Source organism: Crocuta crocuta, unplaced genomic scaffold (genome assembly GCF_008692635.1).
Source record: "Crocuta crocuta isolate KB4526 unplaced genomic scaffold, BGI_CrCroc_1.0 scaffold462, whole genome shotgun sequence".
Taxonomy (NCBI): domain Eukaryota; kingdom Metazoa; phylum Chordata; class Mammalia; order Carnivora; family Hyaenidae; genus Crocuta; species Crocuta crocuta.
In genome coordinates, this window is record NW_027527437.1 from 1,526,173 (window position 1) to 1,553,325 (window position 27,153).

The 27,153-nt window shown below is 35.3% G+C and overlaps 1 protein-coding gene across 1 annotated transcript in view; it reads left to right on the forward strand.

The window, feature by feature from the left end:
* CDC73 (cell division cycle 73) overlaps positions 1–27,153 on the forward strand; it is a 140,703-nt gene that overhangs the window by 25,729 nt on the left and 87,821 nt on the right. Inside the window, exons 10-14 of the mRNA XM_077759932.1 lie at positions 4,138–4,226; positions 13,736–13,952; positions 17,437–17,535; positions 20,223–20,301; positions 22,006–22,070. Coding sequence (XP_077616058.1) covers positions 4,138–4,226; positions 13,736–13,952; positions 17,437–17,535; positions 20,223–20,301; positions 22,006–22,070 — 549 coding nt within the window. The remainder of the gene's footprint in view (positions 1–4,137; positions 4,227–13,735; positions 13,953–17,436; positions 17,536–20,222; positions 20,302–22,005; positions 22,071–27,153) is intronic.

Below are 27,153 nucleotides of genomic sequence, written 5' to 3' on the forward strand. Positions count from 1 at the left end.
GGGAAGGGCACAAAGAGGGAGACACAGAATCCGAAGCAGGCTCCAGACTCTGAGCTGTCAGCACAGATCCAGATGTGGGGCTTGAAGTCACAAACACTGAGATCATGGCCTGAGCCGAAGTCGGACTCTTAACCAACTGAGCCACCCAGGTGCCCCTATAATATGCCTTTTTTTTTTTTTTTTTTTTTAAGAACTATGAACAAGAAGTGCTTATAGTTATTTCTTAAAATAGCTATGTATGAGGTTGCTTATTTTTTGTAGTATTAAAAACACTTTTTTAAAAAACGATTAATTTTTAGAGAGACAGTGTGAGTGGGAGAGGGGCAGAAAGAGAGGGAGACACGAAATCCAAAGCAGGCTCCAGACTCTGAGCTGTCAGCACAGAACTCATTAACCTCGAGATCATGACCTGAGCTGAAGTCAGATGCCTAACTGACTGACTGAGCCACCCAGGCACCTTGTAGTATTTTACAGCCAGCAGTAGAATGCTAATATTGGTAAATAAAGATAGTTCACATGAAATAGAAACTGTATAAGAAGTGCAGTTATCTTTAGAAAGAAGAGTTGTTGAACAGCTACCATACTGTATAAGATAATTAAGCCTTAGAAATTTTAATTATACAAGTATGAGACTTGTATTTACATTATTTAGCAAGTCCCAGATCAGTTACATATAAAACCCCATGCAAATGGAAGATTATGTACGAGAGATACAGTTAAAATCTGAGAAATGAGTAACAATATCAGTTAACAATATAGGAAATAATACTTGTAGTCATCACTAATTTAACATTACTAGAAAACCGTAAATCTCCTTTTCACACTTGTATAAAAAACAAATAGTTGTACCTTTTGCCTACTACATAAACAGCAAAGCATCCACAGGTAAGAATAAAACTGTTAAAGGGACAGGGTTGTTGATGTGTATGCTTTGTATAAACATTGACAAAATTTCGTGCTAAAACAGTGTAATTTTAATCAATTAATTTTAAAACAATGTGATTTTAATTAAACAAACTCTGAGACATGGACTTGATGTTTTAGTTAATGATAGTAATGTTAATTAGCTCATTTTTCCTACTCTGCTCTGGGTAATGTTTTGTACACTTTCTGTATATTAACTCATGTAATCCACTACCAAAAACTCCTGAAGTTGTCAGTATGGTGCATGTTATCAATGAGCAAACACCTCAGAACAAGTTACTTGCTGAGGTTCATAGAACCAGGAATAGAGCCCAGACAACCTGGCTCCCAGCCATCACACTATATAGACTAACTACAAATTTTGCAGCAGTAAAATGAAAATTTCTACCTGTTCTCTCTTTATGAAAGAAGGTTGTAATCCATTATGAACAAAACGAGTGAATTTAGACATACTAATTACTTGGAAAAACCTGAAATTTAGAGTTTAATTATTTGAAAAGCAATTGAACATACCAGAAATGCTGATTTGCTAGGATACTGTTAACTTGAAAAATCAGCAAGAAATAGCATAATAAAATTCTTTCCAGAGTATTTATCAAGTTAAAAGAGTTACATAAATAGTTATGTTACATTAACAGTGTTTAGTTCAGCACATATAATATTGGGAACCTGCAAGGCACTATGCTTAGAGAGAAACCTTGAGGGCAAAGATTCTGATCTGTTTAAAATCTAGACTACAGTTGTCTTTAAAATCAATAGTTTCCTAAGGAACTTGAGTAATTTGTGCTATTCCTTCATTACAGATGTCTAAAATTAATGCAGTTTGCTAAAATACTCTCTTTGTGTTCATTTTAGTAATATGTCTGTTTTAAATGATAGGTTAATATAAGAGCATGAATTGAAGCAGAACATGTTTTTAGATCTCTTGAGTATGCTGATGCCTTTTATATAGTATCATATTTTGTTAGCCATAAACACTGGCTCTTTTCCTCAGTTGTCTCATTTGTTGAATGTGGGCATTGAACTAGATCAAGTTTTGTTTTTAATGTTTTTATTTTTATTTTATTTTTTATTAAAATGTTTTTAATGATTTATTTATTATTAAAAAATTTTTTTTAATGTTTTATTTATTTCTGAGAGAGAGAGAGACAGCATGAACAGGGGAGGGTCAGAGAGAGAAAGGGAGACACAGAACCGGAAGCAGGCTCCAGACTCTGAGCTAGCCATCAGCACAGAGCCCGACACGGGGCTCAAACCTGCGAACCATGAGATCATGACCTGAGCCAAAGTCGGATGCTTAACCGACTGAGCCACCCAGGTGCTCCAATGTTTTATTTATTTTTGAGAGAGGTAGAGACAGAGCGAGCAGGGGAGGGTCAGAGAGAGGGAGATATAGAATCCAAAGACAGGCTCTAGGATCTGAGCTGTCAGCACAGAGCCTGATGAGGCGCTCCAATCCATGAACCGTGATATCATGACCTGAGCTGAAGTTGGACACTCAGTCGACTGAACCACCCAGGCGCCCCTAATTTTTTTATTTTTGAGAGAGAGAGCACTTGCGTGTGAGAGCAAGGTTGAGTGGGGGAGGGGGCAGAGAGAGGAGACACAGAATCTGATGCAGGCTCCTCGCTCTGAGCTGTCAGTACAGAGCCGGCCGGATGCAGGGGTCGAAGTCATAAACCGTGAGATCATGACCTGAGGCAAAGTTGGACTCTTAACTGACTGAGCCACCCAGGTGCCCTGATCAAGTTTTGTTTTTAAATGAACATATTTCAGATTAAATTTTACCTGAAATTCTAACATGCAGGTTAGAAAAAAGCTAAGCTACCAAGGTTAAATTCAGAGAAGTGGCCCATGGGTCACTCTGTAGGAAATGTCTAATGGTCCAAGGAACATACTTTGAAAACCATTAAAGTTTCACTTGTGGTAATCAGAAATGCTAATAGACTCATGACCTGAGGCAACAGATGCAAAAAACTAGCTCCAAAACAAAATTTTTGATTGTGGTGAAAGCTTTTCATAAAATTTACTAATAAATTTTCCTGAAGAGAAGGAATTTATTTGTGGTGTATCTTTGTGAGTAAAAGTAGCTGTGATACATTATGAGACAAACATTTAATCATGGAAAAAAGTTGCTGTGGAATGCCCAGGTGGCTCAATCAGTTAAGCATCTGACTCGTTAAAGTTTATTTATTTTGAAAGAGAGAACACAGTGGTGAAGGGGTAGAGAGGGAAGGAGAGGCAGAATCCCAAGCAGGCCCCACATCCATAGCACGGGAGCCTGACTGGGGCTCAGACTCCTGCACTGTGAAGTCATGACCTGAGCCGAAATCAAAAGTCCGATGCTTAACTGACTGAGCCACACAGATGCCCTTTAAGCGTCTGACTCTTGGTTTTGGCTCAGGTCATGATCTCAGGCTTGGTGATATTGATCCCCACCCCATGTTGGGCTCCATCTGACAGGCTGATAGTGCTGTCTGCTTGGATTCTCTCTTGTCTCTCTGCCCTCCTTTATACCTTCTCTCCATCTCTCCCTCAAAATAAATAAATATTGAAAAGAGTTGCTGAAGTTCTTTGGTAAGCCTTTAATCTCTTCTACTCTTGTGTGATCCAACATTTACTTACTTATTAATTTTTTATTTTATTTGAGAAAGAGCGTGAGAGTGAGTTTGTGAACACGGGAGGGGGCAGTGGGAGAGAGACTGGGTATCTTAAGTAGGCTCCGCACTCATCACAGAGCCTGGTGCAGGGCTTGATCCCACGACCTTGGGATCAACCAAAATCCAGTACTCAACCAACTGAGCCACCTAGGCACCCCACAACTGTTACTTATTATTGTTGTCCTTATGTAACTAAAAGTAATCTTAAAGTTGAGTTGATTCAAGGCCAGTGATAAGTGGAAAGTTCTAGGCAGGAACTTATGTAAGGAAAAGTTACATGTAATTTTTTTGTTGCTATTCTAAAAGTTGAATAAAGGGGCACCTGGGTGGTTCAGTCAGTTGAACATCTAACTTGGGCTCAGGTCATGATCTTGCAGTTCATGATTTTGAGCCCCACATCAGGCACACTGCTGTCAGCCTGTCAGCACAGAGCCTGCTTCAAATCCTCTGTCCCTCTCTCTCTCTGCCCTCCCCACTTGTACACAGTCTCTCTCAAAATAAATAAAAGTTAAATAAAAATTTAAAATACTCACTAACCAGTGATTATTTTCAGGATGAAGAGTGTGTGCGCCTTGATAAAGAGAGATTGGCTGCTCGTTTGGAGGGTCACAAAGAAGGGATTGTACAGACTGAACAGATTAGGTAAGATTTTCTTTAGTAGAAAGTGTTATGTAAGTGTATATGGAAAAGGAGATAATATGCAATCTACATTTACCTTTACTTGCTGCATTTATTATGTGTTTCTGTGCCCTAAGTTTAAAAGATGTGTGGGCCTATTTTATGGTAGGAGAGATTGAAACCTAATGATGCTTTCTGGAAAGACTTCTTGGTTCTATTGCCATATTGATCTTTCCTTCTTAAAATTACTCCATAAGCAAGCCACTCATTTATTTTGTGATCTTTTGTTGACTTATAGCAGAGGTCAGCAAACTTTTTTTGTGCATGACACAAATACTTTCGGCTTTGAAGGTAATGTGGGGTTTTTTGGTAACTATTTAATACTTGTGGTAGGGAAAGCAATCTGTGATTGCTTTCATTCATAAAAGAATTAGCATGGCTAGATATGGCCTGCGGTATTATTTTGTTGATCCCTGATTTTAGTATAATTAGAATCCCTTCATAGTTTTTCCTTGGCACAATATAATGCTTTGGAAGGTCTATCCAAATGAAAAAGTTCAGTGTGGATCTTTAAACGCTTTATTGAGGATGATTGGCGTAACAGTAAGCTGCACATATTTGAAGTGTAAGAGTTGATAAGCTTTTACATACATATACGTCTGTGAAACCATCATAATCCAGATCATGAATGTAACACCACTGCTATACATTTTTTCTGTACCTTTATGATTCCACACTTCTACCTATCCCTGCATCCTTCCCTCTCCAGGCTACCAGTGATCTGCTGATGGGTTTTTTATGGAGTTAAATATAAATGGAGTTATATAGTATATACTTCTTTGGAGGTCTGGCCTCTTTTATTTAGCATAATTATTTTGAGATTCATCATGTTGCTGATGTGTCAATAGTTCATTCTTTTTTATTGCTGAGTAGTTCATTCTTTTCCATTGGATAGGCATAACAGTTTGTTTTCCTAGGCAACTGTTTACGGACATTTTACATGTTGCTGTTTTTTGGCTATTACAGCTAAAGCTATGATCATTTGTGTACAAGTTTTTAATGGACATATGTTTTCAATTTTACTGAGTAAATACCTAGGGGAGGAATGATTGAATCATGTAATGTTATAAATTTTCTTTTTAGGAAATCACCAAACTGTTGAGAGTGATTGTAGTATTTCACATTTCTACCATGATTATATGAGTCTTACTTTTCTTCAGAGCCTTGCTAACACTTGGTGTGGTCAGGCTTTTTAAATTTAGTCATGCTAAAAGATATGAGATGGTATCTTATCTCATGACTAATGAAATTATGAGTATCTATTTGTGTGCTTATTTGCCATCTTTTATCATGTTTGGTGAAGGGTGTTCAAACTTTTGTCCATTTTTTTACTGGATTGGATTGTTTTCTTATTATTGGGTTTTGAAAGTTTGTTGTATGTTCTGGATAGAAGTCCTTTTTCAGACATGGGCTTTGCAGGTGTTTTTACCAGTCTGTGACTGTCTTTACATTCTCTAGCTACCTTTTGAAGAGCAGCTTGTTTGAATTTTTACGACAGCTCATTTATCAGTGTATTCTTTTGTAAATAGTCTTTTGGTGCTGTATCTAAGAAATCTTTGAGCAAAGTCACCTAAGACTATCTTGTATTTTCTTGTACAATTTTTGTTGTTGTTGTTGTACAAATTTTTAATTTTAGGTTTTACATTCATTTATTTATTTTCATTTATCATTATTTTATTTTTTTTAATGCTTATTTTTGACAGAGTGAAGGAGTGGGAGCGGGGCAGAGAGAGAGGGAGACGCAGAATCTGAAGCAGGCTCCAGGCTCTGAGCTGTCAGCACAGAGCCTGATGCAGGGCTTGAACTCACGAACCGTGAGATCATGACCTGAGCTGAAGTCGGAAGTTTAACCGACTGAGCCACCCAGATGCCTCTAGGTTTTACATTTAAGTCTGTGATCTACTTCAGTTAATTTTTTGTATGGAGTACACAGTATGGCTCAGAGTTCATTTATTTTTTATGATATAGGTATTAAAATTGGGTTTTGTGCCAGTTGTCCTAATAGTTTCAGCACTAGTGGTATCCAGTGAATTGTTTGCACTTTTGTAAAAAATTAGTTGTTCCTATGTAGGTTTGTTTCTGGACCCATTGTATACTGTTGATTTGTTTGTCTTTTTGCCAGTGCCAAACTGTTTCTTTATAAGTTTTGAAATCAGATGGTGTTAGCTTTCCAACTTTGTTTTTCTGTTTCAAGGATGTTTTTGCTCTTTTAGGTTCTTTGCATTTATACATGAGTTTTGGGTTCCTACAAAAAAAAAAAAAAGCTTACTGGGATTTGATTGGGACTGCATTAAATCTGTAGACCAGTTTGGGGAAAATTGATATCTAAGAAATATTGAGTCTTCTGACTTTTGAACAAGATGTATTTATTTCCCCATCTATTAATGGAGAGATATTTAGACCTTTATTTTAATGTTTCATGATTTTCTATACTGCTAGTATACTGCTAGTATAGAAATACAGTTGATTTGTGGGTATGAATCTTGTTTCCTGCAGTCATGTTAAACTCATTGATTAGTTCTTGTAACTTTTTTTATAGCTATCATTAGTTTTTCTATATAGATAATCATGTTGTCTACATACTTTTGCATTGGCTAGACTCACTAATTGCTCACTAATCTGTTGAAGAAGCATTGAGGTTTGGTATTCTTGTTTTGTTCCTCATCTTAGGTGAAAGCAGTCTTTCAACATTAAGCGTTGCTTAGGTTTTTTTGTTAGATACCCTTCAACAGGTTGAGGAAGTATCTTTTTATTTCTAGTTTGCCAAAAGTTTATCAGAAAGAAATGTTAGCTGTTGTCACATGCTTTTTCTGATTCTATTGAATTGATATATAGTTTTTCTTTTTTGTTAATATGGTAAATTAATGTTTTGATGTTTGCATTTTCATGGATAAACCCTACTTCATTATTTAAAAAAATTTTTTTTCAAGTTTATGTATTTTGAGAGGGAGAACAAGTGGAGGAGGGGCAGAGAGGAGAGACAGAATCCCAAGCAGGCTCTGTGGCAGCATCAGCACAGAGCCGGGGTGGGGCTTGAACTCACTAACTGAGATCATTACCTGAGCCGAGATCTAGAGTCAGGCACTTAACCAACTGTGCCACCCAGGCATCCTTCTACTTCATTATTTTATTGGTTATCTTGCTGCATAACAAATTAATCTGAAACATGGTGGCTTAAACAGCACACATTTATTTATTTATTTTTAAAGTTTATTATGAGAGTGAGTGAGCAGGGAGCAGGGGGAGGGAGAGAGAGAGATCCCAAGCAGGCCCTGCACTGTCAACATGGAGCCGATGTGGGGCTCTGACCCACGAACCATGAGATCATGACTTGAGCTGAAACCAAGAGGCAGATGTTTAACTGACTGAGCCACCCAAGCGCCCCACAAAACACATTTATTATCTTACAGTTTTTGTGGGTCAGGAATCTTGGCATGACTCTGCTTTAGGGCCTTTCACAATGTTGCAATTAAGGTGTTGACCAGGATTGTGTTCTCATGTATAGGCTTGATAGAAAGATATACTTCCAAGCACACTCATGTGGTTGTTGGCAGAATTTAGTTCCTTACAGGTTGTTAGTCTAGTGGACTCTCTTGGTTCTTTGCCACATTTGGTCTCTCCATGGAACATTTCATAGTATTACGTCTTGCTTCATCAGAGTGAGCAAGTAAGAGTGCAGGAGAGCTGTTAAGCAAGATAGAAAATTTTTGTAGTCAAATCTTGAGAGGGACACCTTGTTATTTGTACAGCATTCTAATTGTTAGAAGCAAGGTTTAGCCCACACATACACATAGGAAGGGGATAACACATGGGTGTGAATCCCAAGAGGTGGATATTGTTAATAACATTTCAGTAGTTGCTTACCATGACCATGATGTATTCTTTTTATATATTATTGAACTATTAAAAATTTATATAGAAATTTTGTACCTATGTTCATGTAGTTTTCTTATGATGTCTTTGTCTTGTTTCTTAATCAAGGTAATTCCTATCAAGATAATCCAGCTCAGAATGAGTTGCAAAGTATTTCCTTTTCTTCAGTTTTCTGGAAAAGTTTGTTTAGAATTAGTTATTTCTTAACTGACTGAGCCACCCAAGCGTCCCTAGAATTAGTATTATTTCTTCCTGCATTTGGGAAAATTTATTAGTGAAGTAATCTGTAGTATAGTTTTACTTATTTTCACGTATTTCACATAAAATTTTCAACTATATCTTCAGTTTAATAGTTACAGGTCTATTCTAGTCCTCTCTTTTTTCTCTCTCCCCTTTGAATGTTTCTTTGAAAGAATTTGTCCATTTCATCTACATTGTCCAATTTATTGGCGTAATGTTGTTCATAATGTCCTTATCTGATGTTTAGGATCTGTAGTGATGTCCCTTCTTTCATTCCTTGATATTAGCAATTGTGTGTTTCTGTTAGTTTTCGTATTGTCCGGCCAAAATTGATCCATTTTATTGATCTTTTCAAAGAACCAGATTGGGATTTTCCTCTTTAGTTTTTTTTTTTTCCTTCCTTTTTCATTCTTCAGTTTCTGCTCTGATCTTTATGATTTACTTTGTTTTGGTTACTCTGGTTTTAGTATGCTCTATTTTTTATAGTTTCTTAGAGGGAAATCAGTAACCTCAGCTTCCACTGTAAGTACTGCTTTAATGGCATCTCATATTTTGGTATGTTGTGTTTTCATTTTCATTCAGCTCAGAAATTTCTCATCTCCCTTGTGATTTCTTCTTAGACTCATGGTTTGTTTGTAAGTGAATTAGTTTCCAAATGGTTGGGGTTTCTAGAGATCTTTATTACTTATTTCCAATCTATTCCAAAGTATGGTTGTACTTATATGATTTTGAATTCTTTGATAAGTATTAAAACTTGGTTTTTGGCCCCAAATAAGGTCTTTTCTGTAGGCACTTGAAAAGAATGTGTATTCTCCTGTTAATTTTGGAGTGTCTGGCAATGGTCAGAAAGGTCAACTTTGTAGGTAGTGTCAGTGAAGTCTTCTATGCCTTATTTTCTGTCTTACTTGTATCATTATTGAGATAGAATTATTGAAATCTTTGGCTGTGGATTTGTCTACTTTTCTCTTGCATTTCTGTCAGATTTTTGTTCTCTGACTACTTTGAAGCTCTGTTACTAGGTGTAAATGTTTAGGGTTATGGTTTTTTTTTTTTTAATGTTTTATTTCTGAGAGAGAGACACACAGCATGAGCAGGGGAGGGTCAGAGAGAGAGGAAGACACAGAATCTGAAGCAGGCTGCAGGCTCTGAGCTAGCTGTCAGCACAATGCAGGGCTTGAACCCACGAACCATGAGATCATGCCCTGAGCAGAAATTGGACGCTTAACTGACTGAGCCATCCAGGTGCCCCAAGGGTTATGTTCTCTTGATGAATGAATCTTCTTATTGTAGAGTGACTTTTATCCTTAGCAGCATTTTTTGTTGAAAAATTTTACTTTTTCTTATAATTCACCTAGACACTTCTCCAGCTTTCTTTTGGCTTATGATAGCATAGTAAATCTTTTTTTCCTTTTCCTTTTCAAAAAGATGTAAAAAAACACAAAATTTATCATTGTAACTTATTTTTTAATTATTATTATTTAAAAAATTATCTTAAGTTTATTTGAGAGAGAGCAAGCAGAATAGAGACAGAGAGAGAGAGCAGAGAGAGAGAACCTCTGTGCCGACAGTGCAGAGCCCAATGTAGGTAGGGCTTGAATTCATGAACCGTGAGATCATGACCTGAGCTAAAATCAAGAGTTGGATGCTTAACTGACTAAGCCACCCAGGTGCCCCTATTGTTGTAATTATTTTAAAGTGTGCAGTTCAGAGTCTTGAGTACTTTTATATTGTTGTGCAACCATGTCCATAAACACTCTTCTTCTTGAAAACTGGAATCATTTTACTTTTAACCTGTCTGTCTTTACAGTTTAAGTGCTTTTTTGTGTGTGTTTAGATCCTTTATACTTAATGTGATTATTGATACGGTTAATTTTAGTTCATTTTTCTTATTTTTTATTGGTCTCTTTTTTGTCCTATTTTTGGGATGAATGATTATTTGTTGTAATTCTTTTTTTTCTTGTTGCATTTGGCTTATTAGTTATGTTTTGTTATTAGTGTTTGCTTTAGGGTTTTTTGTATGTGTGGTTTATAGCATCACAGTCTACCTGCAAGTGTTAGGCTACTTCATATACAAGTATGGGTGCCTTAAAATACTTAGACATGTGTTGTAAACATAGATATCCATATTCTTGTTTAAAGAGTTCTCTTTTAAAGAGATTTAAGTTAGAAAAAAAATTAATGTATTTGTAGATGCCATTTCCATTATTCTTCATTTTTTTTTGTGCAGATCCTTTTAACCTTTTTTTTCCATTCTTCCTTAAAGACTTCTTTTAACATTTCTTTTTGTGTAGACTTGCTGGTGATTAATTCTTCCAGTCTTTTTTTTATATGCTTATTTATTTTTGAGAGACAGTGAGTGTGTGCACACAAAAGTGGGAGAGGGGCAAAGAGAGGAGCACAGAGGATCTTAAGAAGATCTCTGTGTCAGCACAGAGTCCCTGGCAGGGGCTCGAACTCACAGACCATGAGATCATGACCTGTGCTGAAGTCAGACACTTAACTGACTGAGCCACCCAGGTGCCCCTCAACTTTTTATTGGTAAAAAAGCTTTTATTTTGCTTTCTTTTTTAAGGAATTCTGACTGGATATAAAATTCTTAAGTTACATCTTTTTAAGTACAAGTCTTTGACTTAAGATGAGTTACATCTTGATAAACCTGTTGTAAATAGAAAACACCATAAACCCGAAATGCATTTAATATGCCTAACCTATCAAATGTCATTGCTTAGCCTACACTACTTTAAATATGCCTAGAGCACTTTCATTAGCCTACAGTTTGGCAAAGTCATCTAATATGAAGCCCATTTTATAATAAAGTGTTGACTATTTCATGTAATGTATTGAATACTATACTGAAAGTATAAAATAGAATGGTTGTATCGGTACAGAATGATTTTAAGTGTATCAGTTATTTATCCTTGTGATTGCATGGCTGACTGAGAGCTGTGGCTTCCTGCCACTGCACTTATTACGATAGAGCCTCATACCACATACCACTAGCCTGCAGAAAGATGATAATTTGGAGTATGGTTTCTACTGAACGCATATGTCTTTTGCATCACATAAAGTTGAAAAATTGTAAGTTATTTACCATCGTAAGTCAGGACCATCTGCACTTTCAAGACGTACCACTGCCTTCTCAATTACATTGTTGCTCATGAGAAGTCTGCTGTCATCTGTGTTTTTTAAATTTTTTTTTTTAGTATATGTGCTGCCGAAGCGAGCACTGTGTTTTTTAAATTTTTTTAATGAAATGTGTCTTTTTTTCCTCTGGCTACTTTAAAAGTTTTCTCTATTAATAGGTTTTGCGCTGTTTAATTATCCCAAAGCTTGGTGTTTTCCTCATGGTGTTTTCTTCATTGAGGTTTTTGAGCTTTTTGTTCATAATTTTTATTGAATTGAGAAAATTTCTGTTTCTTCAGATATTTGGGTTCTTTTTTTCTGTTCACTTGTCTAGTTTCTGTACTTGTGGCATTCACTGACCTTTTCTTCCGTGATTATATTTGTGATGTTTTGTAGTTTCCAACATTGTATTTCTTATCTCTAAAAGTTGGTTAAATATATACTTTATGTCTCTTTAATTTGTTGAATGTGTGGAATAGAGTAATTATAATTATTTTAATGTCTTTGCTAATCCTACATCTGTGTCCATTTATAATTGGTTTTGAATTTTTCTAAATTTTCTTTTGGGATATAGTTAAATCACTTGGAGATAGTTTGTTCCATTTGTATCTTGTTTTAAGATTTGTTATTTGAGCAGTGTTCACTTAGGATAATTATTCCCCACCCATTGCCTGTACAAGACCATTCAGAGTACCTACTGCCCCAGGGATGTGAGGTTTTCATTCTGCTTGTGGGAACAGGAACTAGTCTTCCCCCTCTGTGAACTCTGGGCATTGTTCCCTTTAATCCTGTTGGATGGTTTCTATACCCAATTATTATTTCCTCATATTCCTGTACTCCTGGAATACTGTGTACTTCAGTGTAGCTCTTTCTTCTCAGGTACTTAGGCCTATGAATTCCAGCCATTTTGGTTTTTTTGGACTCTCAGCTCCATTTCTCAAATCAGGTAATCCACTTAGTTTTGCCTGGATTTTCCTCCCTGTGCCATTTTTGGAAACTTTCAAAGGTATAAACTGCAGCATTCATAGGGCTCACTTTTTCTGGTTTTCATTTGTCAGAGATCATGGTCTCTTATTGCTTGATATCAGGTATTTAGTAAGTTACTGTTTAATGTATCTTTGATTGGTTTCAAAGCAAGAGGGTTATTTCAGTCCTTGCTCCTTCATTTTAGCTGGAAGTAAAACTCCAATGTTTGAAAGTGCAATTCACATTTATTTATGATTTAGGAAAGTATTTAAATTTGATTCAAGATATGCTGGTATACTTTAGATCTTATGGAAAAATTACACCGCATTCTAAAAATGAGTTAAATACCAGGTGCATATTGAGCATCTGCTGTAAAGTACCTTCATATCTTACATACATTAGTGTACTATATACTACCACCATATTTAAACCTGTAGGAATTCCTATCCTTTTTCCAGATGTTGCTTAAACGTATTTCAAGATTGTCTTCTTGTGATTAGAGTTATAGTTTTAAAGTCAACTGTTAAGGTACTGAAACCCTTTTAAACTCTTTTCTCTCATTTTACATTGTAAAAAAAGACACAGAACTTATCTTCTTAATGAAATTTATACTTTGTTTTAAGTCTTTTTTTTATAGTCTCCAAATATAGCCCGTTTGCTTTTTTGCCATTACTTGAAAATCAAGTAAAGGAAGGAAAAAGAAAACTGCAAAATATGGTTTAATCTTTCAGATAGTAAAAGGAGTATATGATTATGTGGCTGGTATATAAAAGCCTCCATCACCTATAAAATAGGTATGTTTTACTTTATGACATATAAGTTTGAAACCTTGACATAAATTTCAAGGAAAAGCTAAGCTTTGAATTCTTTACAGAATGGATTTTTCTCTCACCAACCCCCCCCCCCNTTGTGTCGATAGGGAGGCATTGGCAATTAAAAGTCTGGGGGAAAAAAATGTTAAGAAAAGCACTTGTATTAATGGGTTCTGCCTTTTGTGGGAGGATGAGCTGAACACATGTGAAGATTTCTTTTGCATTGACCCTTCTAAGAAATTACTGATTTACTCATTGAGTGATATTTCTACATGGACTTTTTAAGGTCTTAATGTGATTGATTATTAAATACCAAGTATGTAAGTTTTAGATAAGAAAATCTTAATTAGTGCCACTTAAGGCATTTTTACCAAGAACTTCTAAATGTAACAAAATATATTTATGATGTGCTCAAAAGATCCTTGCTGTAAAAATTTTAAAAGAAGAAATTACTTTCAGGTCTTTGTCTGAAGCTATGTCAGTGGAAAAAATTGCTGCAATCAAAGCCAAAATTATGGCTAAGAAAAGATCTACTATCAAGACTGATTTAGATGATGATATAACTGCCCTTAAACAGAGGAGTTTTGTGGATGCTGAGGTAGATGTGACACGAGATATTGTCAGCAGAGAGAGAGTATGGAGGACACGAACAACTATCTTACAGAGCACAGGAAAGGTAACTAAAGTATTTCACTCATTCATTAGAGTGAGTGTGGGTATCTAATCCATGATTGGTTATAGAATTGGCTAAAATTTGCTATTAGGAGCAATATTTAAGTTTTATGTCTGAAAGATCAGTAATAATACAAATTTCTAAGTGGCCATATTTACTATACCATTTCAGTCTATAGTGATATTTGGTCACCAAAGAAGGTGATGAAATGTCTGAATCACAGTGCAAGCTCCTTGATTTACACGTCATTTGTAAATCCAAAGAATAGCCCAGTTTTCTAGTTGATCAGATTTTTGGTTTACCGTAATGAGCAGGGAATATTGATGGCCAGGTGTGTGGTCATTAATATCATTATTAATGTTTTTCCCCCCAAAGTAAAAACTTATGAAAGTCATCAGTCATTTGTTTATTTTATACTATAGATTCTATTGTGTGGGTGTAGCAATATTTATTTTTATTAGTGGTGTTAGGTGGTTTTATTTTGTTTTTTTTGGCTATAGAGTGTGGTTTTTTTTCCCCCTTCTCCTTTCCTTCTTTGTCTCCTCCTATCTCATTTCATTACAAATAATGCATTAAAAAGATCCTTGCACATATACCTTTTTGCATTTATGTGTATACAGCAAAAGAATTAATTGCTAGAAGAAAATTTCTGGTTAATGGAGATGTATACTTTAAGTTTTGAAAGATAACAATTTGAAAGATACTGGATATTTGGTATTTTTTTTTTAATGTTTGTTTATATTTGAGAGAGAGAGACAGCATGACTGGGGGAGGGGTAGAGAGAGGGAGACCTAGAATCTGAAGCAGACTCCAGGCCCTAAGCTGTCAGCACAGAGCCTGACATGGGGCTCGAGCTCATAAACCGCGAAATCATGACCTGAGCTGAAGCCAGAGGCTTAACTGAGCCACCCAGGCGCCCCACTTTTTTTTCTTAAACGTTCGAGAGGGAGAGAGTAGGCGCGCGCGCGCGCACGCACGCACACACACACACACGCGCGCGCGCACACACACACACACACACACACACACACACACACACCCCCCAGTGGAGGAGGGACAGAGAGAGAGGGAATTAGGATCCAAAGTGGGCTCTGCGCTGACCACAGAGAACATGATGCAGGGCTCAAACACACAGACTACGAGATCATGACCTGATCTGAAACCAAGAGTCCAGGACTGAGCTACCCAGGCGGCCCTGGATGTTAGGTATCTTAATGGATCTCCATAAAGAGTGCATTGGTTCTGTTTGATTTACACATTTCCATCTGTCTTTCTCTCCCCACCTCCCAATTTTCTCTTAAATATTAACTCCACTGATGCACAGTTGTTAACGGTGATTTGGTAAGGGAGTTTGCAGGAGTGTGTGAGATTGACAGTGAAAGCAAAATTTTAACATTGGTTTAGGTGGACTGTGCTTTATCTGCAGATTTTGGATTTTGGCCTTAAGTTTACTGTGCCATATTAGTAGGAATCAGGTTACTTAAACAGAATATATGAAGGAAAGTTTTTGTCCTTTTGTATTTTGAACATGTTTTACAAAGTACTTGGGGTCAAGATTAGGAATCATTCTCCAGAGCTTTGAGTTACATAGAGAACTCTGAAAATGTAAATAAACTTCAGTTTTTGTATTTATTGTAAAGTGATCTGTTGATACTAATTTTCACTGCCTAATATGGTTAAAATCTGAATATTACAACCTGCTAATGTTCTACCAGTGTTCATTATAGTAACCAAAAAGTTTGACTCTCCTAGCAAAGGTGAAACTTAGGTGCTATGCTCCATTTTACTTTTAGAGCAAACATTGAATTTTTGAGAAACTGAGGTGAACAATTTTCTTTGAGCTCTAGGTGGCAGGATTTTCCCATCATTTCAGAACTTAGTGTTCTAATTTAATTTAGTGTTATTGCCACCACAGTATAATTTAAGAAATAACTTAGTGGTTTAAGAATTGTTTGTTAGCTAGGTTTGCTTCTGTGAGTATTAACAATTTTAAAAACTAGAAGCAACTATTTTGGCTAATAGTTTTTCTCTATCCCATTTTGATCTTCTAACCACTAAAAACCCTTTTAGGTACTCTGAAAGGCCCTGTGATTTTATTTTATTTTGTTGTTATTGTTAATGTTTATTTATTTGGAGAGGGGGAGAGAGTGTGAGCAGTGGAGAGGCAGAGAGAGTGAGAGGGAGAATCCCAAGCAGGCTCTGTACCAGTGCCTCACAAACCATGATCTCATGACCTGAGCTTAAATCAAGAATCAGATGCTTAATCAGCTGAGCCACCCAGGTGCCCCAAGGCCCTATGATTTTAAATAGACCTTCATCATTCCAGAAATTAGTGCCTTCTTACTTTCCGAGTTTCTTGAATAAAAGGTTCAAGATGCCATGAGAAAAATAAGTATGTTACTTTATAGTTATATCATTATTCCAAGCACCCCCAAATAAAGCAACCTGGTTTTATAATGCCATTAAAAACATACTTTTAAACTTAAATAAATTAGTAGTGTTCCTTGTTGAAAAATTAATTGGAAGAGATCATTAAAAGGAAGATAATAATCATCTATAATTCTACCACACAGAAATAACTGATAATGTGGATTCTTCTAGAGTAAGTGCCCCTCACACAGTACTTTATTACTATTACTATTAAAGTAATGAGATTTGATTTTCAGATATTTTCAGTGATTTTCATAGTAGGATTAACAGTTTGCTTACATTTGTCACTGTGTTGGCCTTTGTACTGCTGGTGCAAACGCAGTGGTTGGTTAACTGCTGGCATCTTGGCATGAGTCAAGTTTTTACAAATCTTTTAGATGTACCTACGTGACTCAGTCAGTTGAGCAGCTGACTCTTGATTTTGGCTCAGGTCATGATCCCAGGGTCATGGGATTAAGCCCTGTGTGGGGCTCCAGGTTGAGCATGGCACCTGCTTAAGACTCTGTCTTCCTCTGCCCCTCTCCCCTCCTCTGTGTGCTCTCTCTCTCCCTCTTAAAAAAAAAAAAAAAAAAAAATCTTTGAAAAGTGTACATTGACTCCTAACAAACAATATTTCAAAACTTTCCATATCTCATCTAAATTGTAGCAACCTGAGATCAGTACTAGAGTTTCTTATACCTAGAAGAAGAGATAGTAGTTGATCTAAGAATTAAGAAACCTCTTTTGATAACAAATCTATCATTTTTATTTTAATGTTAACTTGTTTCCAGGGACATATTTCAAGAGATGCAGAATATGAATACATTTATAGCTAATTAAACAGTTTAAGTAAAATGAAAATAAATGAATAAACAATGTGTTTATAGTATTTGGTTTTTGGATCAGTTTTTTAGTAGTAGTAGTTTGATTTTTATTTATGTGTTACTAAACACTTCAGAATGATGTAGTAAGGAAGAACTGATAGGAAGAAAACAGTCTGAAACTGTTTATTAAGTAGACTTACTGTCTTTGAGTATTTAATTTTAAGTGGGCTAATTAAGATCCATTTATATTTTAGAATTTTTCCAAGAATATTTTTGCAATTCTTCAGTCTGTAAAAGCCAGAGAAGAAGGACGTGCACCTGAACAGCGACCAGCCCCAAACGCAGCACCTGTGGTGAGAATGTTCTCTTGCTTCTGGATTAATTTTAATGAAATGACTCTTGTATTATAATTTTGATTTAAAATTTTTTTAAAGTTTATTTTTGAGAGAGACAGAGACAGTGTGAGCAGAGGAAGAGCAGAGAGAGAGTATCCCAAGCAGGCTCCATGCTCTCAGCACGGAGCCCGATATGGGGCTCGAACCCCCAGAACTGTGAGGTCATGACATGAGGCGAAACCAAGAGTTGGATGCTTAACTGATTGAGCCATTCAGGTGCCCCTCAATATTGTAATTTTGAAAACATCTCATCTTAAAGTTTTTAAATCAGTAGCTTTTAAACCTTTTGCTGCTTCAGCAATCCTGAAGGATATGAACATCTTCCCCACTATTAAAACTTACACAATGAGATAGCACTACACAAGTTAGAATGGTTCTTATCAAAAAGATGGGAAGTGTGAACAAGGATGTGGAGCAAAAGGAACCCTTATGCATTCTTGGTGGGAATGTAATTGGTGTCACCACTAAGGAATGGAAGTTCATCAAAAAATTAAAAATAGAATTATTGTATGAACCAGCAGTCCTACTTCCAAGTATTTATTTGAAGAAAATGAAAACACTAACATGAAAAAATATATACATTTTCATTTTCATTGAAGCATTATATACTAAAGCCAAGATATGAAACAACCTGAGTGATCCTCAGTGGATAAATGGGTAAAGAAATTGTGTTATATACAAACAATGGAATATTTTTTAGCATAAAATAGAATGTAACTTTGACCTTTGTGACAGCATAGATTGGTCTAGAGGGTGTTATGTTTAAGCAAGATAAGTTAGAGAGAGACAAATACCTTATTCTCTCTTTTATATATGTGGAATCCAAAAACAAAACAAGTTTATAAATACAGGGGACAAACTGGTAGTTGCTAGAGGTGGGGGTGGGTGGGAGCATGACAATAGATAAAGGGGGTCAAAAGATAAACCAATAACAGTAATTTTAAAAAACCCCAAGCAACCAAAACAAAACAAAAAAGTTACTTCAGCAATAATTCTTAACTGGAGACATACTTAGGTTAGAATCTGAAAGGGGTAAATTAGTTGTAGAAAGTAATGTGCTTATTTATTGTTTCTTGGGAGAGTCATTACCATTGTTAGAGATACAAATCCCTGTTAACAGTCCACTCTGGGAGCTTTTTCTGAAATCATTCATATCTGACTTCTTGGTGCATATATTGTGTTTCTCCTGATCACAGATCATTTAGTTCTTTCATTGTACTTTAGTTTTAGCCATTTGGGGGGTTGACTGTGTCACTCATTGAGTTGCCACTTAGGATTCTTCCAAAGTAAATATCACGAATGACCTATAGCCTGTATTTAAACTCAAACGTGCCCTTCAGTTTTGTTGATAATCCTTTGAGTTAATCGTATGATTCAACAAAAGATCAAAAATACAAATAAAATTGTTTTCATTTTATATAGTTTTTAAAAATATATTAAAATTTGAAAGCACTAATACAGCCTTAGCAAGATCTAGCAGTTTTGCTTGTTCATGAAATCATTGGTATTTAATTCTTTAGAGGTACTGGACTTTTGTGGGTATTTAGGTTACTACTTTCAGTTGACTTCCCAGCAAGTACTTAAGTGCCTACTGTCTGTCAGGCAGTGTGCTAACAAAAATAGAAGTGACAGCTGCCCTCTTTGAGCTTAAAGTCTAGTAGAACAAACAGATGAGTAAAAATTCTTGTGAAACAACTGTTAGGATGATAAAACACATGGTGCTTATAATTATGAATTGGTTAATGTTTTGAATGGCAATTGGTAGGAAACTTAGGTCAGATCTTAAAACAGTTAATCCTTGTGATTGAGTTTTCTCTGTATTTCCATAATCATTAAGATATATACAAATTTTAATTCTGGCATTTAACTACAGAAGTATATACTTAGTGATAATCTTGAATGAACTGTCTTTTATCTGGATTAATACGTAGGGTAGTATCCTATTGTAACAAAATGAGGAGTATTTTAGTCTTTTGGAATACCACGGATTTGGGGAATATTTTGGGAATATTCCTTAAATATGCTTTTTTTTAATACTTATTTAAAAAATAACCTTGTTTTAGGTTATTATGGACTGTGAATTTTAGATAAAGTAGTTGTGAATTAAGTTTATATCATTAGACTGGCAACTTATTCTAAGTATTTTAACAAAATAACACCTTCACTTCAGTCTCATCTTGTACATTTATATGGGTTTATTGTCATAGTTGTCATATTTTTTTAAGGATTAACAGTTTGGAAAATAATTTAGTTAAAAGTTTCTAAAATGTCAGTTCAGTAAACTTTGAATTAAATTTTTTTGTTAAAAACGATTCATAATTGGAGAAAATTTATTATTTCATAAAGAAATTAAAGTAATCACAATGTTAAGCACACCTATTTTCTTTCTACAGTTCCTAAGAGTGTTGCATTTTGTCTTGATACAAGTTTACTTGGAGTCCTTTGTTTTTGTCCCTTAGAGGAATGGTAATTATTTAGCAGTAAACATTGTCTTGAAAATAAGATTCATATGACTGCTCACTTTTGTCTTATTGGCTGTTTGTAAGAAAGAAAAGCTTAGAAAATAATATATTTGTTGTAGTTTTTATTCTGAGTTTTAAGTAGAAAGTTATAATCTTAACCTATAACTCCCAATTTTTCTACAGGATCCCACATTGCGTACCAAACAGCCTATCCCAGCTGCCTACAACAGATATGACCAGGAAAGATTCAAAGGAAAAGAAGGCAAGTTACTTCATTTTTATATCTGCCTCACTGTGGTGGTGATGACTTGGTTAGGTAGTGTGGCCTGATGTTTACGAGCAGGTGTTGGCAAATATCTGCAGGCCAAATCTGGCCCAACATATATGATTATAAATAAATAAACTTTTGCTAAAACAGGGTGACATTTATTTATGTATTATATAGGATTCCTTGGTGCTGACAGAAATGTTGAGTTGTGACAGAGATTGTGTGGCTTGCAGAGCCTTAAAATACTATCTGGTCTTGTACAGAATAAATTTGCCAACCCCTGGTTAACAGCCTGGATTCTGGATCCAGATCGCCTGTATCACAGTTAACCTTTTGCGTGAATTTTGATAAATTAACCGCATTCTTGTTTCAGTTTCTTCTTGTGTTACATTGCAATACTAATAGTAGTAATGTCTATCTCTTAGCATTATTGTGGGGATTGAACTGGTTAATAAAGTCCCTAGAATAGGGACTGGTATATAATAAACTGTCTATAAATATTTGCTGTTATTAATATTCTGCTTCTCAAAGTTTAGATTGGAGGTTCTATATATCAAATCATACTTCTCAAATTGTAAATGTATACATTGCAAACTTGGAAAGCATAGATTGTAGTAACTATATAAGGACTTACTTTGTTGTAGTCTACATGGTATACTGGCTAATGCAGTAGTGAACCATTTCTGTATTAGTGTGGTGGTTAGTGAAGTGGCACTAATGTCACTGTAATTTCATTTGAGACCTTCATTTATCTTGATTTAATTTGTGGGGGAAAAAAATGAGATAGAAGCAACTGTAAGTTTAACATTCATGATTTTTCTCTGTAAAATCTGAAGTTTCCACTTAAGTTTTAGTAAAGGATACATTCCTTCTATATAGTGAATTTTGTGTGCTAACTTCATTTACATATGGGCATGTACTGTGAATACATGCTGTAGAAATACAGTGGTTCATTCTTTTATTCACTGCAGTGCTTTTCTTGAGGAATGATTATGTAAAGTAGGGTTTGGCAAATTACAACCCACAGACCAAATTTGATCCTTTTTGGGCCATATCAGGGTATGCCCATTTGTTTACATATATTGTTGATCTTGCTTTTGTACTATAACTGCAAAATTTAGTAGTTTTGTGATAAGACATATAGCTTGCAATATGTAAAATATTTAATGTATGACTTTGTATAGAAAGATATATTGAGACTCTGTCCTGGAACCTTTATCACTATTTATGGCATTGTTTTTCTACAAATTATGTAACATATGCATATGATTGTAATATTGAAACTTTTTATAATTTAAGGCCTTCTCATGATACTATAAGTTTTTAGTGCTACTGTAATTGAGTATTAGGGTATATAATTTGGAGGTTATAAACTATTTTATTCAGTCTAATTTTTGATATTCCCAGCCAACTATATGACTATTGAACACAGTTGTAAATAGTCTTAACCAGCTGCTTCTACACAAAGGGCTGGCTGGTGTGTATTGAATATATTTTTGAGACTTAGTATCCCTTATAAAGTTTTTATTTTCAAGGTATGTAACTTTATATGTCTAGTAAGTTGGATGTTTTGTTACACTGTTTAACTTTCAGATTATAATTCAGATGATTACTATAGATTTACTATAGTAAACTGATCATGAAATTGATTGATCACGAAATAAATAACGTCTAATCACAAACCCTCTTTCTTTATAGAAACGGAAGGCTTCAAAATTGACACTATGGGTACCTACCATGGTATGACGCTGAAATCTGTAACGGTAAGTCGCTTTGACTACAGAGGTTCTTTTGTTCCAGGCATTTTATGTGAGTAGCAGATGTTGAAGAAAATCTTTGTTCTCCATTATTTTTTATTTCAAACATTTATCTTTAATGACTAATTGTACTGATAGATCTCTATGGTGATTATTTGATTTGCGGATATCCTCTTTTTGGTTTAACTGAGTAGTGTGTATAAATAAAAGCTGTTTTGATTAACTTGCAAGTAGGATGGATGCTACCTGGTTAGAGTGTTTAATGTCAGTGAGGAGTTACAAGGTCCAATTTGGGAGAGTTGTTTTCCATAATATCTTCTGTTCTTTAAAACTTAATGCCTTTTGCTCTTTAAGGAGACACTGTAATGATGGTTGATGTAATACTTACAAAATGTGTACTTGTCAGGACCAGGGTCTTAGGTGTACACAATTATAAACCTTTGGCTCACCTTTAGCAGACTTTCTTTTATATTTTTTTAACCCCCTAAAAATGGTTATTCTTGGATGTTCTGACTAGGTTGTATTTAACACTTAATTTTTATTTAGTCAGTGATAGGATTTGATGATGTAGACCAGGAATTCTGTTAACCTGATTTTGCATATTTATATTATAGATTATTATACTTTAAAATACTGTGTGTGTGTATGTATACATATATTAGAGTACCTGTATATTTTAAAGCTAATACCAAATGTACTTTGTCTTTGTTTACAAATCATCAGATCTTTGAGGACTCAGTATGACATGGAATCATCATATATATTTGCTGTGATTTCTCAGAATTAAGATATATATTGTCATGCTTTTCCAGAGCAGATAGCAAATAAATGTGAAGAATGTGATATTAAAAGTTGACCTTTCTTTTTTCTTTTGTTTTTTTTTCTGGACTTCAAATTGGAATTGAGTATTAGAGATTATGCTAATATATTTGTTTTTTAGTTGTTATCAGATTTGTTTTTGTATTATTGAAATTGTATGTGAGCTCATTGATTCATTTGACAAGTACTTATCGAGCACTTGTGTCAGACCCTGTTCTAGTTGTTGGGACTGTAACTGTGAATTAGATAGGGCTTCTGTAGAGAGAGTAGTCACAGAGGCCTCTCTGAGTAGGTGACTGTTGAGCAGAGATCTTACAGAAAAGCATTCTTTGAAAGACAGCTCAGTGGTCAAGATTGAGGCCCACTAGAGCAACAGCATGAAGGCTAGTGTCTCCATGGCCTAATGAATGAGGTGAAGGTGGTAAAAGAGTAGATACAGTCATCTTACAAGATCTGCCTAGTTCTTCCTGACTTCAAAATGTAGCTCATGGCTATAAAATGTTGCCTAAAAAAAAAAATTTTTTTTTTAAGTTTACCTTGAGAGAAAGTGAGAGCACAAGCAGGTAAGGGGCAGGGAGAAGGGGAGACAGAATCCCAAGTAGGCTTTGTGCTGATGCAGGGCCTGAACTCGCACACCCTATGACCTGAGCTGAGATCAAGAGTCAGACACTCAACCAACTGAGCTACTCAGGCACCCCTTAACTTAAATTTTTGAAAGATTCATTTATTGACATTTTCTTGGGAATGGCCATTCCCTAATTGAATTATTGTGAACTGCAGTTGTTATCCTTAGGTAAACATCAGGGTAAGTTTTTTGTGGTGGTTGTCATTGTTTTAACTTTTTGTCTCTGAGACAATTGGTTTCATTACTGAGCTTCTGTGGAAATAGTAAAATCAGTGATAGTTTTTATAGTGATGTTCTTTATAGAACAGTTTTTCTGAAATCCAAGGATAGCATCTTAATTAAACAGTCTGAGAATGTTAGAGCTCTGCTTTCTCATTAGGCTTTGCTTCTATATATACTTACAAGAGACGCGAATTTAAACAAATTTATGGCGTTCGTTTTTACAGAAAAAAATCACATAAAGACATTGTGTAGGAATGCAATAAAAATACCAAAAATGGTCAAATTGCTAGTACTTTTCATAATTTAATACCCCATTGAATCTCTGTACTGTTTGTGACTTGATTTATTTTAGCAGTTGTTGCAGAATACATGGAGAGGTTTGAACTTGAAAGTTCTGAAGTTGTTCTGATAATTGTTTCTTTTACTTGAATCTCAGTCTTATGCTTCCAATGTAATGTTTTTTCCTTGTCTTATTTCTTTCGGAATTATGAGCTTGTGAGTTTGACCAACTTTCTTATTCTCCAGTTAAGAAGATTTCTCTTGGGATATCCACCCAGATACACAAAGCAGTTAAATGTATGTTAAAGGGTTTGTTGCACAGGTATGACTTCCTTTCTAGTTTATATATGAGCTCATTTTAGCTACCTCTCTTTTTCAGGGTTTTGACACATTTAGTTGATCTAAAATTAAGATCAATCTACATTAGGATTGGTCTGCATATCTTTTAAATTCAAGACACTATATATATTAGATATAAGACTAAATTAACCACGTTATCAGATGGCTAGAAAATTTTTATGTAGTTGATTTTTTTTGTCTTCATTTGTTACAGAGAAAGGAGTATGTGTTTGAACAATAAAATTTCATAAGAATCATAAAATACTGATATTTATAAAAATTACGGCTCTGGCACATATTAATATTTGTTAATATTTTATGAAGAGAGTAATTTAGAGAAGTTCATTATAGGAATAGAAGCCCAGGTATATTTAAAGTTACAAGTTTGTATAGTTGAGTCAGGCCAAGAAAAACAGGCATAAGACATGGATGTTGGGTGGATGGAACTTGAAGGTGTTATGCTGAGTGAAGTAAGTCAGGCAGAGAAAGACATACACCATATGTTTTCACTTATAGGTGGATTAGGAGAAACTTAATGGCGGATCATGGGGGAGGAGAACGCGAAGAATAGTTGAGGAGAGGGTGGGAGGCAAACCATGAGAGACTCTTGAATACTGAGAACAAACTGAGGGCTGATGGGGTGGGGGAGAGGGGGTGATGGGCATAGAGGAGGACACTTGCTGGGATGAACATTGGGTGTTACATGGAAACCAACTTGACAAACTATGAAAGAAAAAAAAAAGACATGGATGTTGGAATTGCTAAAGGACTTTTCCAAGTTGGGATATTTTCCCCAAAATGTGTTAGTTGGGTTGTATAATGTTTAAGAAATACTAGATTAAACATTCTGTGGTATAGGAATCTCATTATTTTTAATATATGAATATGTAAATTGGGAGACAAGAATATGTACTCATTTCCAGACCTTTTTGCCCCTTTCCTCCCTCCTGTTGAGAATACTGAGAAGAGCTAGAATTGCATAAGATTAGTTAAGTGAATCTGTCTTAGTAGTTTTGGGTTAGGAGTAGAAACCATTGGGTTGAGAATATTTACATGGGTTCCTTTTTTGAAAGGAGCCATCTTAGACTAGGAAAGTGCCACTTGACAGTGCTTTTCATTATATAGAAAATAAGAGGAAATGATGAAGATCGTTCTTTGTGGTGTAGTAGTAAAGAACTCATCTGTGGTTCCACTGGAGAGGGAATAAGAAGATAGGTTCACAGTTCACTGTTTTTATTTGTGAGGATTGGTAATTGAGAACTATTTCATTTTAGCCTTCCAGTCTAACTTGTTAATGTTTAGGTAGGAAGGTCACATACTCAGTTCTCTATTTATTCTTTATTATTTTCTTAGTTATTATTGAATATCACTCTAAATTACCTTGCTGTCTTCATTTTTGAGGAAACATTTTGCACTCTGAAATTGTGCAGATCCAAAGCTTTCCTTTAAGATGGTTGTTTGAATGGACTCCAACAGACATTGTAATTTTTTTAATATTTTAAGCCTTTTTTGGGAACCATTTTCCTGATAGTGAATGGAGATGGATGTTCAGTATCTACACAGAGACGTAATATCACTATCAACTTTGATTATTTAGAAGAACCCAAAATCATAATCTCTCTATAAATAGTTACATATATATTTTTTTAAGTTTATTCATTTTGAGACAGAGACAGTGCCAATGGGGGAGGGGCTGAGAGGAAGGGAGAGAGAGAGGGAGAATCCCAAGCAGGTTCCCCACTGTCAGCACAGAGCCCCATGTGGGGCTTGAACTCATGAACTGTGTGATCATGACCAGAGCTGAAATCAAGAGTCAGACACTAGCTGACTGAGCCACCCTGGCGCCCCTACAAAGTTATATTCTTAAGCAGGAATGCATATATTAGTAACCCACCAGCTCCTCTGTTGTATAAAATTTTCTTCATTCTCATTTAGTTGTTAATTGTTCCTTTCTGCTTGAAATGTTATGGGAGTACTATTGTAGCAGTAAGTAATGCTCTAGAGTTGTGTCTAGAGTCTAGGTCAGCAGAAGATGGAGACTACTGATTAAGACTTTCTTACTGATCACTCTTCTTTCCTTCCCTTCTTTTTCTTTGGCAAGTAATTTTTGAGTGTTTATGTAATGTTATTATGTAGATTTCAAGGGTGCCTATGGGAAAATTTCTTCCTAGAGTTAGATGCATCCTGTCTGTTTAGACATGCTAATGCACTGACCTTGTATGCCTCTCAGCATACTTTCAGGATCATTCATTTTGCCAATCTAAATGTGGCCCCACATATGTTTTAGTAGGCATCAGTGTCCTTTAAATTTTTATTTTATGCACTAAGATTTAAAAATAAAAGCATGTCACAAAGTCTGGATTTTCAGCTTCTTTTGAAAAGTCTTCTGGCATGACTGGGTACTGGGTCCACATCTTGTGACAGCAAGAGTCACGCTGATAGAAAGCAGCGGCTACCTTCTTTAGATGGGAATGTGTTCTGTAGGTTGCCCATAGGCCTCATTACTCTGTCGTCTTTGATCTGGTCATCTTGACTTATACAGTTGACCCTTGAACAACACGGGGATTAGGAGTACTGACACACCCCATCCCCTGCATGCAGTTGAAAATTTGTGTATAACTTCTGATTCACCCAAATGAACTAATAGCCTACTGTTGATTGGATCCCTTATTGATAACAGTCTATTAACACATTTTGTGTGTTATATGTGTTATAACTATCTTAGAGTAAGCTAGAGAAAAAATGTTTAGAAGTAAGGAAGAGAAAATTTATGAACGTATTTATTTACTGTAAAAATTTACTATA